Below are 16,230 nucleotides of genomic sequence, written 5' to 3' on the forward strand. Positions count from 1 at the left end.
ATACATCCAGAGAATATCAGACACACATACACTCAATCTGCAGGCTACAGTGCACATCATGTCAAACCTATTAGTCTTAGTTTTATTTCACAGAGTTAGAGGGCGAGACAAAGACAGTCGTCCTTACATATTCATTAGCCTGATTTCCAGGTCCTAACTGGGCTAAGTAAGGCTCTATTTAAATTCCTCCGAGGGTCTCACAGGAAAACATTTCTGCTTTAGGATCTCAACAATAGCTTGTCATGCCAGCTACTAAGGGTTATTTTGTTCTAGTGTCATATATTTTGAGCTGGGACACTTGACCCTGTTGTAGAGAAACGTCTCAAAGGAACAGTTCAACATTTTGGGAAACGCGATTAATTGCTTTCGTTCCTCAGATAAGAAGATTGATCCCACTGCATGCTAAAAATGGTGCTACTATGAGCAGCTGGTTAGCTTAACTTAGCACAAAGACTGGAAATGGGGGGAAACAGCTAGCCTTGCCCTGTCTCTGCCAACAGCTCCTCTACAGATTCACACAGTGCATGTTGTTTGTTTAATCTGCTGAAAAAGCAAAGTGGGAAAACGGTTTGCAGCATGGTGAGGATCACATGACTAGATTGTAGGCAATCTAGTGGCTGGCTGGTTTCTGTTAGCCTTGCTAGCTTCTCTACTTGTACTGTAGAGGGTAAACAGTGAAGACACAACGATCCTTAAAACATGGCACGTTTCTTTGTTCTTTGACGTCGATTTACTTTTGACAAACTGGGATATGAACAACAAACATTTTTAAATATAACAAGGCTTGGGCAAAACCTTGGATATGGCTAGCATATGGTCAGTGTGCAAAAATGTGGCCAGTGGTCTATAACGTGAATTGCAGGATATTAAATGCACATATGCAATTATCTGCAGTGGCCTCTGTAATCATTTTGTTAAAGAATACTGAAGAAGCAGCTCAAATGACATGGTTAAGCTATGTTTGAGTCAATAGAAAAAGGGTATTAATGCAGTTGCAACAGCAATACTTTCCACTCGTATCTTTGGGTATTTCATTTGAAAAAGAACCTAATTTAATTGTGATTATAACTGTTATAATTATCCCGTTAACCACCCCTCTTGTCTGCTGATGTCTCTTATTTTTCTAAGAGTCACTCTGTTTTGAGTGTTATTTGGGATGCTTTAACTGTGTGCTCTCCCTCATGCCTCTCCGCACACTGAGAGCTGTTTTCTCTCTTACTCCGCTCTATGTAGGACTGTTACACTGTGTAAACAGATGTTTGACTTGAAAGATGACTTATAATTAAGCAAGTGACAGTCAGTAATAGTAAATGGCAGCATTTATAGCCCCAAATCACAAAAGAAGTTGTTTCAATGCATTTTTCATGTAGAGCAGTTCTAGAGTGTCTCTTTACCATGACCCAACATTCCCCCATGAGTAAACACTTGATGACTGTGGCAAGAAAAATCGAGAAGTCGTCTCGATCAAAACCAGCTTTGTCCAAAGTGTCTTTTCCTGAGGCCCTCATATTTTTTGAATTGTGTTCAGTAGGAGTGCTGGCTGTTTACACGATGCTACAAATGCCTGCAGAGTGACGGGGTGCTGAGGGCCATTTCTGTGCTGCGCACTACTCAACCGTCACACACGTGCAATTGCCGAACAATGACTATGGAGGAGAAATTAATTCTGTTGCTCTCGTATCCATGACTAATGTGTCCTTACCCACACAAAATCTCATACACCCACATAAACAGGCAGGTCTGTCCTCTGTATGTGCTTCCCTTCACTCGTGCAAGGACCGGAGCAAGTACAGACCCAGCATTTTTACTTGTAGTATCTGTTGATACACAAAACTATCTGCAAAGTGTTTTCAGTGCATACATTAAACGTGATATTCTATATCATAACAACTAAAGAACCTCCAAAGCACAATTAGGCACTCCAAGCTGATTTTCTTTCATTTTTAAAGGGCAACGAGGGAAACTTCATCACTGCGCCAATGTTGTAACTTCATCACTTGGCTACTCATTCGGTCATGGACAAATGAAGTTGTAAGTTATGGGCCAAACCCCCCCAAAAAACTATGATTAGGAAAGACTTGTGGCAAACTAACACCCTTATATCCACTAACACATTGTATCCACTATGAATACTCACACATACATTTCAAGTTAATCAGATTTTGGAAGCCACGTTGAAGGATCCTTTTTTTGTTTTTGTTTTGCTACTGAAGGGATTCTATAACAGAGTTTTTAGTAATATCGATAATGTAGAAGAAAAGGTTCAATGCTGCTGTTGGCTCACATAGCTAACAGTGATCAGTTGGCAGTAAATATGCTACCATAATAACTTGTACTCTACAAGTTATTATCGTCATCATCTTCACCTTGCAGGTTGCAACGGTCTGAGAGTCCACTGTTGTTTTACAGTGGACTGTATAACCCAGTAAAACAGCAGATTGTTGTTTTTACACTTTGGTTTTTGAAGAAATTAAACAAGCAAGATATATAACATGTAAATTAGTGACAATTAGATGTGCTGGCAGGCGGGTTTTCCTGTTTCTATCCTTTATGCTTAGCTAAGCTAACCAGATCCTGGCGTTGGCATCATGTTTGTTGAAAAGATCTGAGAATGGTATCAAAATTCTCATCCACCTCTTGGTAAGAGGTGGAAAATATTGCCAACAATGTCGAACTTTCACTCATAGGGACTCTCAATAAGATGGTAAGCTTGGGGTCAATACAGTTTTACAAAGGCCAAGAAAACACACACCCCACACACCCTGTATCTCCACTGTCCCAGGGTGATAACATATGAATGGAATATTGAACATTGTTACTGAAAGACCAATTCATTTGTAATGCATGAAGCACCTCTACGAAACAAAATGTGTGTATATATATATATATATATGTGTGTGTGTGTGTTTCCAGGCTGGTGATGAATGTGGCTCTTTCTTACTGCCGCTGGCCCAACAATATCTCATTGCTATGCCTAACCAGCATCTCCAAAAAGGCGGAGAGAATGGACCCCTGTGTGAGAGAGAGAGAGAGTGTGTGTGTGTGTGAGAAAGAGAGTGTGTGTCTGTGTGTGTGTGTGTGTGTGTGTGCGTGCGTGTATGTGGGTGTGTGTGCCCGTGTATGGGTGAATGCAGAGAGGATAGCAAACATTCATCAAACAGCTGAGACAAGGCTTCCCCAGGTAAATGCTGGACATTATGCAGGTACTCCAGATAAACTCCCCCAAAAGACTCAATCATTAATCTGAATCTAAACAGAAAGGCAACCCTGCACCGCTAGACAAAGAACAGAAACAAAATCTTGGTTTATCTGTGTGATTGAGTGAAAGACATCTGTGTGTACACCCTGAGAAGTAAAGCTGGAGTTTTTAAAGTATTTCTGAAAGACAAAGTGATGTTGCTGAAGAAGTGAGATTTCAGTTCTGAGATTTCTTGTTGGGAGTGCTGTGATTAAAGTGAAGGAAAAAATTACATGCACTCTCATTCCTGTGCACAATCATTTATATGCTAATAAATTACCAGTGTGTATGGGAACTGACAGAAAAAGGTAAGGCTTAAAATTTTATGCTGGTGCACCTATCATTAAATTTGGTTCAGAAGCTCATGACCCCCTCAAGTTGAATTGTAATCACTTTGCTATCCCTGGTCTTTCCTTCTAGTATCATTAAGTCAACATTTTAGTTTGTCCAATAGTTTGGTTTATGACCAAATATCCATAAAAGTGCCATTCCCATCAGCCATAACTGATATGCTTGGTGCTAATGAGCAGTAATATGCTAACATGCTAAAAATGCTCAACATGGTAAATATTAAACCTGCTAAAAATGAGGATATTAGCATAGTCAGTGTGATCATGTTAGCATGCAGGTGTTAGCATGTAGCTCAAATCAGTGCATCCTAAAGTCAGATAGTTCACTCATTTTTTTGAGAACCCAGGGTTACCATCGTAACCCAACAACTCTTCTTTTTGCTACTACTAATTTTTTCCTTGTTGTCATGACTTTTTGCCCTGACAGAGTGGAGGTTGAACACTGTCCTGTAGAGAAAAAGAAAACCCCTCAAAAGTGCTCCGTAAAAAATTTTAAACTTCCTCTCGCAGATGTAACGTGATTAATTAAAACATCGTGCACACCTATCCCAAGGAAGATATAGAGAGTAAGGGAAAAAACAAAACCCTCTTCCCTGTTCCCACACTGCCTAAACACTGCCATGAGGTGCACATCCCTCCTTTCACTACCGCCTGATGATTCTGAGCAGCCACGCTCGAGTTCTTTTCAAAAGATCCTTTAAGCCGAAATTTCCAAAACGTTATAACTAGTGTCCAGAAGGGCTGTAAAAATGAAGTTTGTGCCTGCTAATATTCATCTATTTTCTGCCCCTCGCTACAGTTATGAATAATGTATTGGCCCCAAATAAATAGCATCCCTGTTGGTGTCACCTCTTATTGAAGAAGTCTGGTCCACGGACCAGAGAGAGCATGCAGTGTGATGAGCGAGAGGAGGAGGAAAACGGGAACAGAGTATCAAGCAGAGACACACACACACACACACACACACACACACACACACACACACACATACACACACACACACAAACACTTTCTTTCAGTCTAGTGGCTGATTTATTGATTTAGATGAAGGCAACTAGACTAGTCTGACCTAGCCAGCTCCCGTCTCTATTTTGTGTCATTTCAGCAGGCAATTACTGAGGGATCGTTGAATCTTTCTCTGTCTCTGACACACACACACACACACACACACACACACACATAAACAGTGATGGATGGCATATTATAGAGGCCTGGTTATTTTGGACATTTTAACATTGAAGTTACTGCTATTATTGTTTTACGGAAGAGATTGTTAGTTTTAAAGCTAAGCCACTTCTGGGTGTATCTTTGAAATCACATTAGTTTCTGCATTTCAGCACGGAGCAGGGCACACTACAGATAATTTCGGCATGTCAAATCAATAGGTCAGTAAAATGTTTATAAATGAAAGATCAGATCTTAAAACTACTCAACAGATTTAATTCCAAGCATATTATCTACCCACATCTACCCACAAATCTGTAAGGCATTTGGGAGGTTAACAAAAAATCTTTAATTTCTTTTCAAGTTTAAATCATAGGCTCCCCTTTTGGCTGATTTTCCTTCCTCCCACACCTGCAAAAGTGGGTGAATTTTATCTTTGAACACAACATGTGATTACGTCAAAATGCAGTCAAAGAAAAGGTATGAATGTAAGGCCAGGATGTGAGCATCATTTTCTCTGTTCAAGCTTCTAAGAAAGTAAGCACTTCGTGTTTTAACATCTTTTCAAAAAAGGAGTCGCTACCTGCTTCTTACAAATATCCATTAGCATAAGTAAAGACCAACAGGTTGCTTGACGTGATATTTCCCATTAAAAAGCTTTATTTTCTTAGACCAAAGTTGGCTGAAAAATGAGAGTCAATTCAGCCATTGATTACACTAACTTTATACTTATGAGCAGTCAGAAGTATAGTAATGAAAGACTGTGACTCTACAATTATTCATAGAGAGGCCAGTGAGAGTAAGTGTAAAGCCATTAAGTGATGTAAAGGATATGTTTGCTTTTCAAACATCGAGAAGGATAATAAAAGTATCGACAGTGAGTTTTTCTTAAAAAAAATTAAAGATACAGCAACAATTGAAACTAAATCATAAAGTTGAAAAAAAATCAGGTTTATACTGAACTTCATGAAACGTTCAAACCAAATGAAATATTTTATTTTACCATACGTTATGCACCAGACACTTAAATAACGTGTTCAGCGGTTATATGCAAAACCTGAGTCAAGCACGTCATCGTTTATTTAACTGCTCTTTCACACAGACACGACTCTCGCTGCCTTCATTTTTAATCTCCTTATGAACCAGTTTGGGAGGCACCACAAAACTAGACCTCAACTGTGAAGCCCAACGTAGTTCCTGTCGAGATGCTGTGATATAATAGAGCCGCATGAGATCGAACCAAAACAATATTGAAGAAGGGAACAGAGTTCACTATATCTTCATTCTGCCCCGGCTGCAGCAGCTATCGATTTTTGTGTTCAGAGGCATTGCTGCCCGGCCCATCCAGGCGTGAAAACAGGGGCTCTTAGAGGAGAATAAACAGTGATAATCCACATTTAAGCAGCTTAATGTGAGGTGCTATACTCCTGGTGATTAATGTGTCTAGAAGAGCTCATCTCTGCATACTGGGTCTCATTCATCAAACCATAAAATAACACATTTATATGGGAAGCTTTTATACACGTTAGTATGAAAGGCAATTTCAAATGGGCGTGGCCAAAAGAGCGATACTTAATCCCCTGGGCCACACCTCTTAATAGCATTTCTTGGTTTATTGAAAGTGTTTTGCTTGATATTGTCTGGTTTGGTATTTTAAAATCTTCTAATTTTTCAGGAGGACCAGGCTTCTGTCTTCAGAGTGTTTTGCTTTTATTTATATGTGAGTCAGGAGCTGATTCTTCAACGCTCAAATCCCCATCGTTATCTGCAGCCCACATCATCACACGTAGTGACATTACAGCAAAACGAAGCATTGCGTAATGTCAGCGTTCATCTCAGTAGCATATGGGCGGAAGAGCACCAGAAACTCTTACGGCATCTTTGAAATGCAAGTATTTCATTTATTTAACATGTCCTCGTGTGCTCATGCATTTCAATGGCCTCTTGCTTGAGTTTTTGAACATCCTGTGCTGACTGAAATATTTTGTCACTTATAGAAAACATGTTTCTCAAACAGAAAAAAAATATCTGACCTAATATGAGACATTTTTTTTCTGGCTTCATGCTCCCATTTTCTTTGTCTTGGTTGTATAAACAGTAGCAGCAGTACTGATCATAGAAGCTTTAAAGGCATACTGTGTATCAGTGGCTGCAGCCACCAGGATACTGGAGCCCTCAGTATTACTGGTTTGCTTTTTTGTTTTTTTTTTAGCATATTTCTAGTCCAACAAAAAATATATATATAAAGAATTCAGAGTTTCTTCACCAGAAAGAATTGCCACTCTTTTCAAGGACAATGTAACAGAGGAAATAAATAAATTATGAAAATATCTAAATAATGTATCACTTTAGAGGCTTGTGATGTCTGTATGCTGTTTATAACGGAGTGTAACAGGACATGTGAACACAGAAAAGGCAAAGAAATTTTGAAAGACTGTGAGTCAATTAAAATGACAAATGTCCAAAACATGAGTTCATTTTAGAGGACCTTAACACCAGGCTGAAAAGCAGTGTTTTGTCCACTATGACTAAAAGTTTCACCTTATTTCAGACCGCACCTACCAACACTGATGGTTTGTGGCTGAGTGCAGTCAGAAATGTGTAACCACAGCCAACAGTGATATCACGGTGTCCTGTACGTCCCTGCAGCAAGGCAGGAAATTAAACCAGCAAAAGCCACATTTTGTGGGGGTGTTAAGTTACTTTAACAGGTGAAACTGTAAGATCAGATGTAGGCAAAGTGAAATGAATAATGTTCTTTCATTCCTCAGCATTATTCCTGACTGACCCTGAATCCACCCCATGTTAACACTGACCCCTCCAAGACCTGGGACTTTCACCAAAAAGCACGTATATGAGCATAAATCTCAGCAGCTGGTGAAGCACTATTATAATACAAGGCTAAAGTGCATTTTAGGGAATATTTCTCTTTTCAAATGCAGGTTTTCAAGAGCTGCTCAGTGGGATGGACTAACAGTAGGCAGCTTTCAGGCATGAATGTGCACAAAGTGAGTGTGAAACAGCCTGTCATTTAACCATCACTGGTTTAAGGTTAAAATATATCTTCACCGTGTAATTCAACATTTAAACCGGACAGAATGAAGGCAGATAACGTAGACGACAAAGGACACAATATGCTCATGTTTCAGCATGTTGCTCTTCAGCTGACGCCAATTATAATTGCATTATTGATAGCTTTGCAGCACCACATAATCATAATCCTATCTAACTTAGATGAAAAATTGGGGACAGAAACGTGAATTGTGCAGCCGTGAGACAAAAGGAACGCGATCGATCCGGATGTAAAGCCGGAGAACGAGTTTGGACACTGATGCAGTACCTCTGTGGGTTGGGCTCGTTGTGTTTGTCTCTCTCATGTTTAATCATTCTGTAGCGGCCGATGCGAACGTCTGGCCTGGACACCTTCATCCCGTTCAGAGTGATTCTGCAACACACAAATATAGAATATTTGTTGGCGAGAGAAAGGAAAACAAGACAGGAGAGAGACAGGAAAGAAAAGAGTGGCAGTAAGAGTGGAAAAAGACAACAAAATGAGAAGGAAGACAAGGAGAGGGAATGTACCTAGAGGTTTCATGGAGAAATACAGTAGTGCTGGAACTAATTTATATTTCTTTTATCTTTTTATCTGTTTGTAAAATAAATAAATAAATAAATAAATATAGATTTTTATCTAAAATAGAGAAAAATTACCATTACACATTCCCGTAGCCCAGGGTGGTAGTCCACAGCTAACTTATATTTTCATTATCAATATTTTTTCAATTAATGATGCATTTTTTGAAAATAGTGAAAATGCCTGTTGCAAAAATCCACAGCCCAAATTGTGTCGTTAACTAGCTTAGTTCAAAACCCAAAAATGATCAGGATGCTGTAACATAAAACAAAAAAGCTGTTTAAATGTTTTGCTTGAAAAGCAACTGTAACAATTCATTTATCTGACTTTTTGATTACTGTATTAAAACATGTTACAGCAAGATGGATTCAGACCTATTCACTAAGTGCAAAGGCAGAACAATTCGTGGTGGTGTACCTGAGCACAGCAAATCTTTAAAATCTCATACAGACACCAAAATATGTTTGTTTGAGTTTCCTGCTGAATCACAAAGGCCTCACAGGGAAATCATAATCCCCCTAAACACAGCACACTGCAAACAGTGTTGCACACAAACAAATGAACCAGCAAACAGACAACCCTCCTCCCTGAACAACCTCAACAGCAGTCAGAGGCTTTTTTTTATTTTATTTTTTTATATTATTTTTTTTTTAACACCACAGGAAACAAACTGTTCAACTTCAGGAGCTGTGAACTTTATGGACACCAGCTGGGGAAAAGACTTACAGTGTGTTCCGGTTTAAAGAAACAACGAGATCAGAACTTTGAGACAGTGTTAGAGACTTTGGCAGCGTTGTATTACCACTATGATGCAATACAAGGGCAAACCTGCACAGAGATTTGTATCTAATGCAACAACAAATGGGATGTAGGCAACACAAACAACAGATTTGTTCCACACAAAGCCCGGCTTAAACCCAGAGGCTGACAGGTGTGCTGATATCCATACCTGCAGTGATGGAAAGGACTCTGTGTGTTTGTACTGCATGAGCAATTTTCATTTGTCACAACGCTCTGATTCGTGCAGTCCTGCTGTCTTAAAAAGCATCCGTGCCTGATATTGCTCCTCAGCAACTGCTTGTCTACTCCCACACTTCCACTGCCTCCTCTTGTCTCTCAACACATTACGGTACTTTCTCCTTCTTCTCCCAACACTCTTTCTCTTCTTGTTATCCTTCATTCCTGCCCTTCTGTTCTGAAATCTGCTCTGTCCCTTCTCCTTCCTTTCCACCTACTGTGGATCTCGAAGGCCAAAGCTAAATGTTGTTGGAGCATGTACATGGGCAGACTGAAAAATACTGAATTATTTTCTTTTCATATCTCCTCCTGACTTCTCTTAACTTCTTCACATATTCTCCTCCTCCTCTCCTCTCCTCTGTTCTTCTCACCTCGCCTCACCTCGATGCTTTTCTCTACACGGCTTGCTTCTTTTGACCCTGCTTCCTCTCTCTCCTACTTTCTTTATCTCACAGCTTGTCTCTCCTTTTCCCCTCTGTCCTCCACTTCCCTGCTCTCTTCTCCTTTCCCCTTTCACCTCCCATTTTGCTCCTCTCCTCTTCCTTGCAGACCAGCAAAATCTAAATACTCCGGAATGTGGCCCTTTACCATCAAAACCTCACCATTAATAAATTCACTGGAAAGCTAAATAACACATCTTTGTCTCCTCTCTCTCTCTCTCTCAACGACTTTGCTGACTTGGCACACACGCATAAATGATTACCTTTGTCATGTGTCTGTGCGTGCACATTCGAGCATGCATGCATTTGCATAATTTAGGGATTTATTATGGTGCAAATAACTTTAGACTGCGAGAATGGGCAAGACAGCCCTCTGCTTCTCTTCCTCAGCTTTTCAGTGCAGCGAGCTTAGTTATACATTATGCACAGTTCTGCATCTTTAAAATAATCTTCTTTGTGCCCACTGCCCAACGGAGTGTGTGTGAGTCTCGACTGTGGTGATATCAAGCTAGAAACGGGAACCCATCCTTCCTTCGTCTGATTCAGTATGAATCTCAGTATGTTATTTCTCTATTTTGAGATTCAATCCTGAAAGATATTTTAGAGCACATGAACAATTTGTAGCTTTGTAGCTAACGTGCTTGTGACTGGAGGAGAGAGGATTACTATGGAGAACTGAATCCCTCCTGCTTGTGTGCTGCTGCACCCTGTTGCTGCGGTTCACGTGTTGTGAAGGAAAGTGGTCCTTACAGTTTTTAGGCCTCTACACTCCACCTATCCACGTCTCAAGTCCTCTACTGGGTGTTTCCTTTACCTTTTGGTTTACATTGCGGAGTATATTGTTGACGCTCATAGGCACAGGTGAGCCTTATTAGAGGCAGGCGATCTAACAGAGGCTTGAAGGTGATAAAAGAAAGTTTATTTTAGGTGTGTGGGTGTTAATTTGAATTGGGGGTTACTTTTATTTGCCTTTATCTTACAATTGACCTAAAGTAACACTGCTTTTGTGCATCTGAATAAACAACTGATTTTGGTCTAATTGCATTTAAAGTATAATTGTAGGTTATCGTCAGTAATTTATGTTTTGGTAATCACTGTTTAAATGGGTTATAAAATTACAACATGAGATACAAACCTACCAGGAGGCATATACGTTTATTATACTTCCTTCATCTTATTAGAGGCACCACAATTATTTTTAATTTCAGAATAAGGGAACACAAACTGTAGGAGTCGTAATAATTTATGAGTACAGGTAAAAGCAAACAAATTTGAAACTACACCGTCACATAGCAGATTTAGTGTATGGGATGGGTGTTACAAATTTGTTTGTTTACTGAAGGAGCAATCTGTGGCTGCTTGTGTTCTGATGAGACTCGCAGCAGGTCCTTACATCATTACACGTTTTACATTTCAGCAAAAGACACGACAAAAACATCTTAACTTCAGCGCTCTTAGTTTTGTTTATGGTCAACTTTGATGAACAGCCACTTTACTGCGGTACAGTGAAGTATGTCACTCACTAATCAAATGTGAAGTGCACAGAAGGTGAGTGGATTATGAGTCACAGTCTGCAGCTGACATAACTGGTGGCGTCTGACAGCTTGAAAAAGGTGTGAAAGCACAAGCAAGTTTTTAGTTTGTACTCTTATCAAATGTGCTCTTTGAATTACGACATTAAAATCAATTTTATGTTAATTAGGATTTAATATATATGTCATGAACAAACAGAGAATTATTAACTGAGTCCGCAGTTCCCTTCAATTCCACAGAGAGAGTTTATTGTCTCTCCTTATTTGGGTTTGTAGGCCACAACTTCAGACTGTCCAGCACCAAGCAGCTGGTGTATAAACATACAAACTAGCTGGTGAAGTGGACTTTCAGCTGCTAAAGAGACAGAAGAAGAGTTAGTGGAGACCAAAACAGCGCAAAAAAATCAGCCTGAACACTCATCAAATGGCCACAAACCCACTTGAATGAATAATAATGTTCCTTTTGTATCCGCTGGCTGAATAAATAACTTTATAAGGAGTTAATATGTCGATGTGGTGTTTACAGCTCGTTATGTTGCTCCCGAGAGGCTTAAACAAATAAATGAATGCAGGTTTATATCATTAAGTCAAACACAAAAACAAACAGGAACACACGCACCGACTGAGCCACCGTGTTTGAATCCAACTTGTGCTGCAAATTAAGTCACGGCAGAAATGGGTGTCATGACGACTCAGACCACTAATACAAACATACAGATAAAGGAATACGCCGCATTCATAATCTGTTGCATAGTAAAATGATTGGAAGTAGTTTCAAGCCTGTGAGCCCACTTCAAATAGCCCGACGTGACGGCCAACTAGAATCTTCAAACATCTTCATTGTTGTCAAATGCTGGTAATCAAGTAAATAATCCTCAGAGAAACTGGAAGCAGTTTACTGGTGTCTCAAACACACATCAGAGTGTGTTTGTTTGTGCAATTTATTACCGGAGCTTCCTTTAAATCTGCATCTTTTGCGACTTTGTTGTATCGCTGCCTGATAACTTCCCTGCCTGCCTTCAAAAATCCTCTTTGAAAATCTCATAAAACACTCGCAGAGGGTGGGCTGTCGCTCCATCTCATCATCTGTCAGTATGAAACTCAGCATGATGATTAAATGCCGGTCAAAGATTTTTGTTCGCAAAAGGAAAACACACACACACATACACACACACACAAAGCTGTTATTATGCATATGCACATTCACACATTGTTTGATAACTCGAGCTCAGTGTTGTTCCATCTAAAAGGGTTTGCTTGGTTTCAAGGAAACAGCAACATCCACTTCAGCTGTGTGTTGCCTAGTTGCGTGTTTGTGTGTGTGTGTGTGTGTGTGTATTTGTGTCTGCATATGTGTGGGTTGTAATGAACTGTGTTGGAATTAATCAACTGGCCTCTCCTCATCCTTGTTGACACAACTGTGTCCTTGGACCGACACAAAACTTCAGCTGGAGCCCCAACACAGACACACACACACACAGTGCAGAGCAGTCATTATTTCTCACTACTCTGACAGGCAGTAGGCAGTAACACGGTGTGACAGTATAGTGTGAATATTATGTAAGGGAAAGGACAGTGAGGATACAGTGGAGCTGCAGCACGGAAAGTCGTGTGATGTATATAATCTGGAGCTGACACATTCGACAGACCCCTCGGCCAAAACACAGCAGGTGGGTGGCTGCTGTAAAATCCCCCACCATGTGGGACCTTTAAGCATTTTCTCAATCCTTTTCTTTCCTTTTCTTTTTTTTTTCATTTTGGAGAATCAAGCAAAAACCACTGGGAACGGATAGACAGAAGTAGTCCACTTTGTTCTTCAGAGACTGGGTCAGGATTACATGATTGTGTCAAGATGAAAGCAACTGCCTCTGATTTTATTTTATTTTTTTGCCAAGTTTGATTACCCAACATTTCACACTGCTTTACATAAGGCCATTTTATCCTGCCTCAGCTGTTGCTCTGGTCATTATTAGATTAAAAGGCAGCATATAAACGCAGCTACAGTGAGACTCCTGCAGTGAACCCATTAAATATTATAGTCTCCTTAACTAACAGGCTAAGTGCTTATCCACACCACTTATAATAAATGCTCGCCAAATCTTTTCACCAGAGCCGGTTCAGTCATCACAAATTTTCTTCCAGTGTAGTCAGGAAGTCATTTCATGCGGCCACTATTTGAAAGCAGGCAGACTAGCAGACGGAGAACAGAACAGCCAAAAGAACTTCTTCTATCTTTCTGCCATGACCAAAAGTCAAAAAGTCCTCCCAGAAGTTTAATACACAACATCCACTGGCACTACATATCACACTAGAGCACCAGCATCTCAGTCTAAAACAAATGCATGTGTGTGAGGCAGTGACAGGAAATGCAGTGTATTTGTCAGGAGGGAAGGCTTATAGCTTCATATAAGGCCATTTTGCTCTTCCTTTGCTCTCTTTGCTCTGGTCATCAGTGGAATAAAAAGCTCTCTATATAAACACTGCTACAGTTGGACTCCTGGACTGAATCCATTAAAGATTATAGTCTCATTAAATTAACAGAGGCACCTTGTCTGTTTGAAAAGCCCTGAGAAGTGGAGTAGACTGTCCAGCATTTCTCTCCCCTCAGAAAAATATCTTCCAATAATAATAATATGATGTACCATGACAACTTTCCTTTGCAACCTGGTGCACTTTGTGTGTGTGTGTGTGTGTGTGTGTGTGTGTGTGTGTTAGTCAGTTTGGACATTGGTCTGGACACACACACACACACACACACACACACACACTTTCACTATTTGATTGGATTAATCAGGAATTTCTCCAGGTCTCCTCTTCTGCTCCCACCAGTGGAGTTAATTGCATTAGAGCAATGGAGTGGAGGAGAACTGGGAGTTAAGTCTGATGTCCTGCCTCAGTTCCCTCTGCTGGCAGAAATGAGATGGGAAGAGGAGGAGGAGGAGGAGGAGGAAGAGTGGGTGGTGATGATGGTAGTGTGTGGAGGACTGGAGGATGCACAGCACAGAGAATGAAACAGAAAAGTGAAGGTGTGTGGGTGTGAGCAGGAGATTATTTTTTATTTATTTTTTTCTTAAATCTAAGTAGGAACACATGCAGGTGCTGCCTGAGAGAAAACCTTTTAAATGGCTTGTTGTCTTCATATGCAAATTGAACACTTTATTCTAAAAGTAGGACTGTGAAATGACACTGTAGGCCATCTGAAAGAATATAAGAAAAGTATGAATCTGTGGCAGGTAAATATATTTCACTACCAAGGGGCAGAAAAGTTTTAATATGATAATACAATTCAGCATAGTTTAAAAGACGTAACCCGTAAAGTAACCCATCTGCCTTTGGTCCGACATCCACATTATGAAGATTTAGCTTGGAAACAAAGGCAGGGGATTTTTTTCAGCAACTCAAATGGTGAGTAAGATGAGTTCTGGTCAGTTTCTGCTCCACTTCCTCCTTGCATGTGGATTTCCTGCACCAGTAGCTGCTGACTGTGGCTGTTCTGCCCGACCATACCTTCTGCTCAATGCTTCATTTCTCTCCCCCTCCCCCCTCCCCCGCTACTCATCTCCCTGCGACTGCTTCTCATTTTCTTCAGGGGCATCTTTCCTTTTTCTATGACACTTCTATGATCTCACCTTTACTCAGAAGGTCACGTGCAGTAGACATGAGCATTTCGGATAGGTTACACAGTGTACAATGTGTAATAGTAATAGTAATAGTTTAAGGGTCCAACAGAGCCTCAGAGCCTGCACTCAAACCAAATTTAACTTTAGAGGATACAAAATTGGCGTCAATTACATATAAACACACTGCGAGATGTTTGTGTCAAAATGGTGGGGTTATAGAAAACTTTTTGAATACACTCAACACCCTGTGTATTGCTGTACCTAGCACAATACAGTAATTAGCTGACAGTAAGTCCTCCAAATTAAACATCACACAAAATGTGTATTTCTTAAAGCAACAGTGTGTCTTATTTGAGGCATTTGTTGTCTGACTGCACATTGCAACCAAGTGACCAGACAATATATATAAGATTTATATTCTGTTGCCAAACCAACAAGTCCTTCATGGACCAGGAGCAAATCAAATCAATAGTCCAACCTGCCTTGTCATCAACAGGCAGCTAGTGGAGATGTTTGCGTATTACAGTGGTATGATCAAATCTTTAATTTCTTTGGTTTTAGTAAATATGCTGATAGCTGAATTTTTCTGAGCTGATAGAAATGTCATCACTTCATCATGGTTAAAAATGCGTTCTGTCAAGTCACAGTGACCTTTGAACTTTGACCCACAAACACTTATCAGCTCATCCTTAAGTTTAAGTGAAAGTTTGTGACAAATTTGAAGAAATTTCCCCAAGGCATTCCTGAGATATCGAGCTCGCCAGAATGGGACCAACGGGCAAAAAACTCTTAATGCCATAATGTCCAGAGGTATCGCTGGCATGGAGGCATAGAAACATTTAAAAGGACGTCATGTAATCTACTCTGCTGGCAACAAAGACTTGCACACGCTTTCAGAATCTGACTGAGAAAGAGAGCATTGATTTTTCTTAAGATATCTCTGAGAGGATGGAGGGTTATTTTGGAGATACTGCTGATGTGTGAATAAAAATTCAGGTCAGCGTCAATAATGACTCCTAGGCTTTTGACTTGGTCAGTAGTCTTGGGAACTGGAACTCCAAACAGGCAAACAGGCCTGCTGCCTCTGAGCCTTTGAACCAAACACTGTGATTTCAAAATAATGATGAGCCAGTGAGGAGCCCAGTCTTCATGCTTCAAAAGTCTTACGTCTGATGGCAAGATCCAAACAAACTTTTGTTTTTATTCACATTTTACACAGCGTCCCAGTATTTTCT

At 40.2% G+C, this 16,230-nt stretch overlaps 1 protein-coding gene across 1 annotated transcript in view; it reads right to left on the bottom strand.

Annotated features, from left to right (window-relative positions):
- The window catches only part of b4galt2 (UDP-Gal:betaGlcNAc beta 1,4- galactosyltransferase, polypeptide 2), a 130,365-nt gene that overhangs the window by 1,540 nt on the left and 112,595 nt on the right, over positions 1-16,230 (bottom strand). The window contains exon 7 of the mRNA XM_046408497.1: positions 8,093-8,197. Coding sequence (XP_046264453.1) covers positions 8,093-8,197 — 105 coding nt within the window. The remainder of the gene's footprint in view (positions 1-8,092; positions 8,198-16,230) is intronic.

Source organism: Scatophagus argus, chromosome 13 (assembly GCF_020382885.2).
Source record: "Scatophagus argus isolate fScaArg1 chromosome 13, fScaArg1.pri, whole genome shotgun sequence".
Classification (NCBI taxonomy): domain Eukaryota; kingdom Metazoa; phylum Chordata; class Actinopteri; family Scatophagidae; genus Scatophagus; species Scatophagus argus.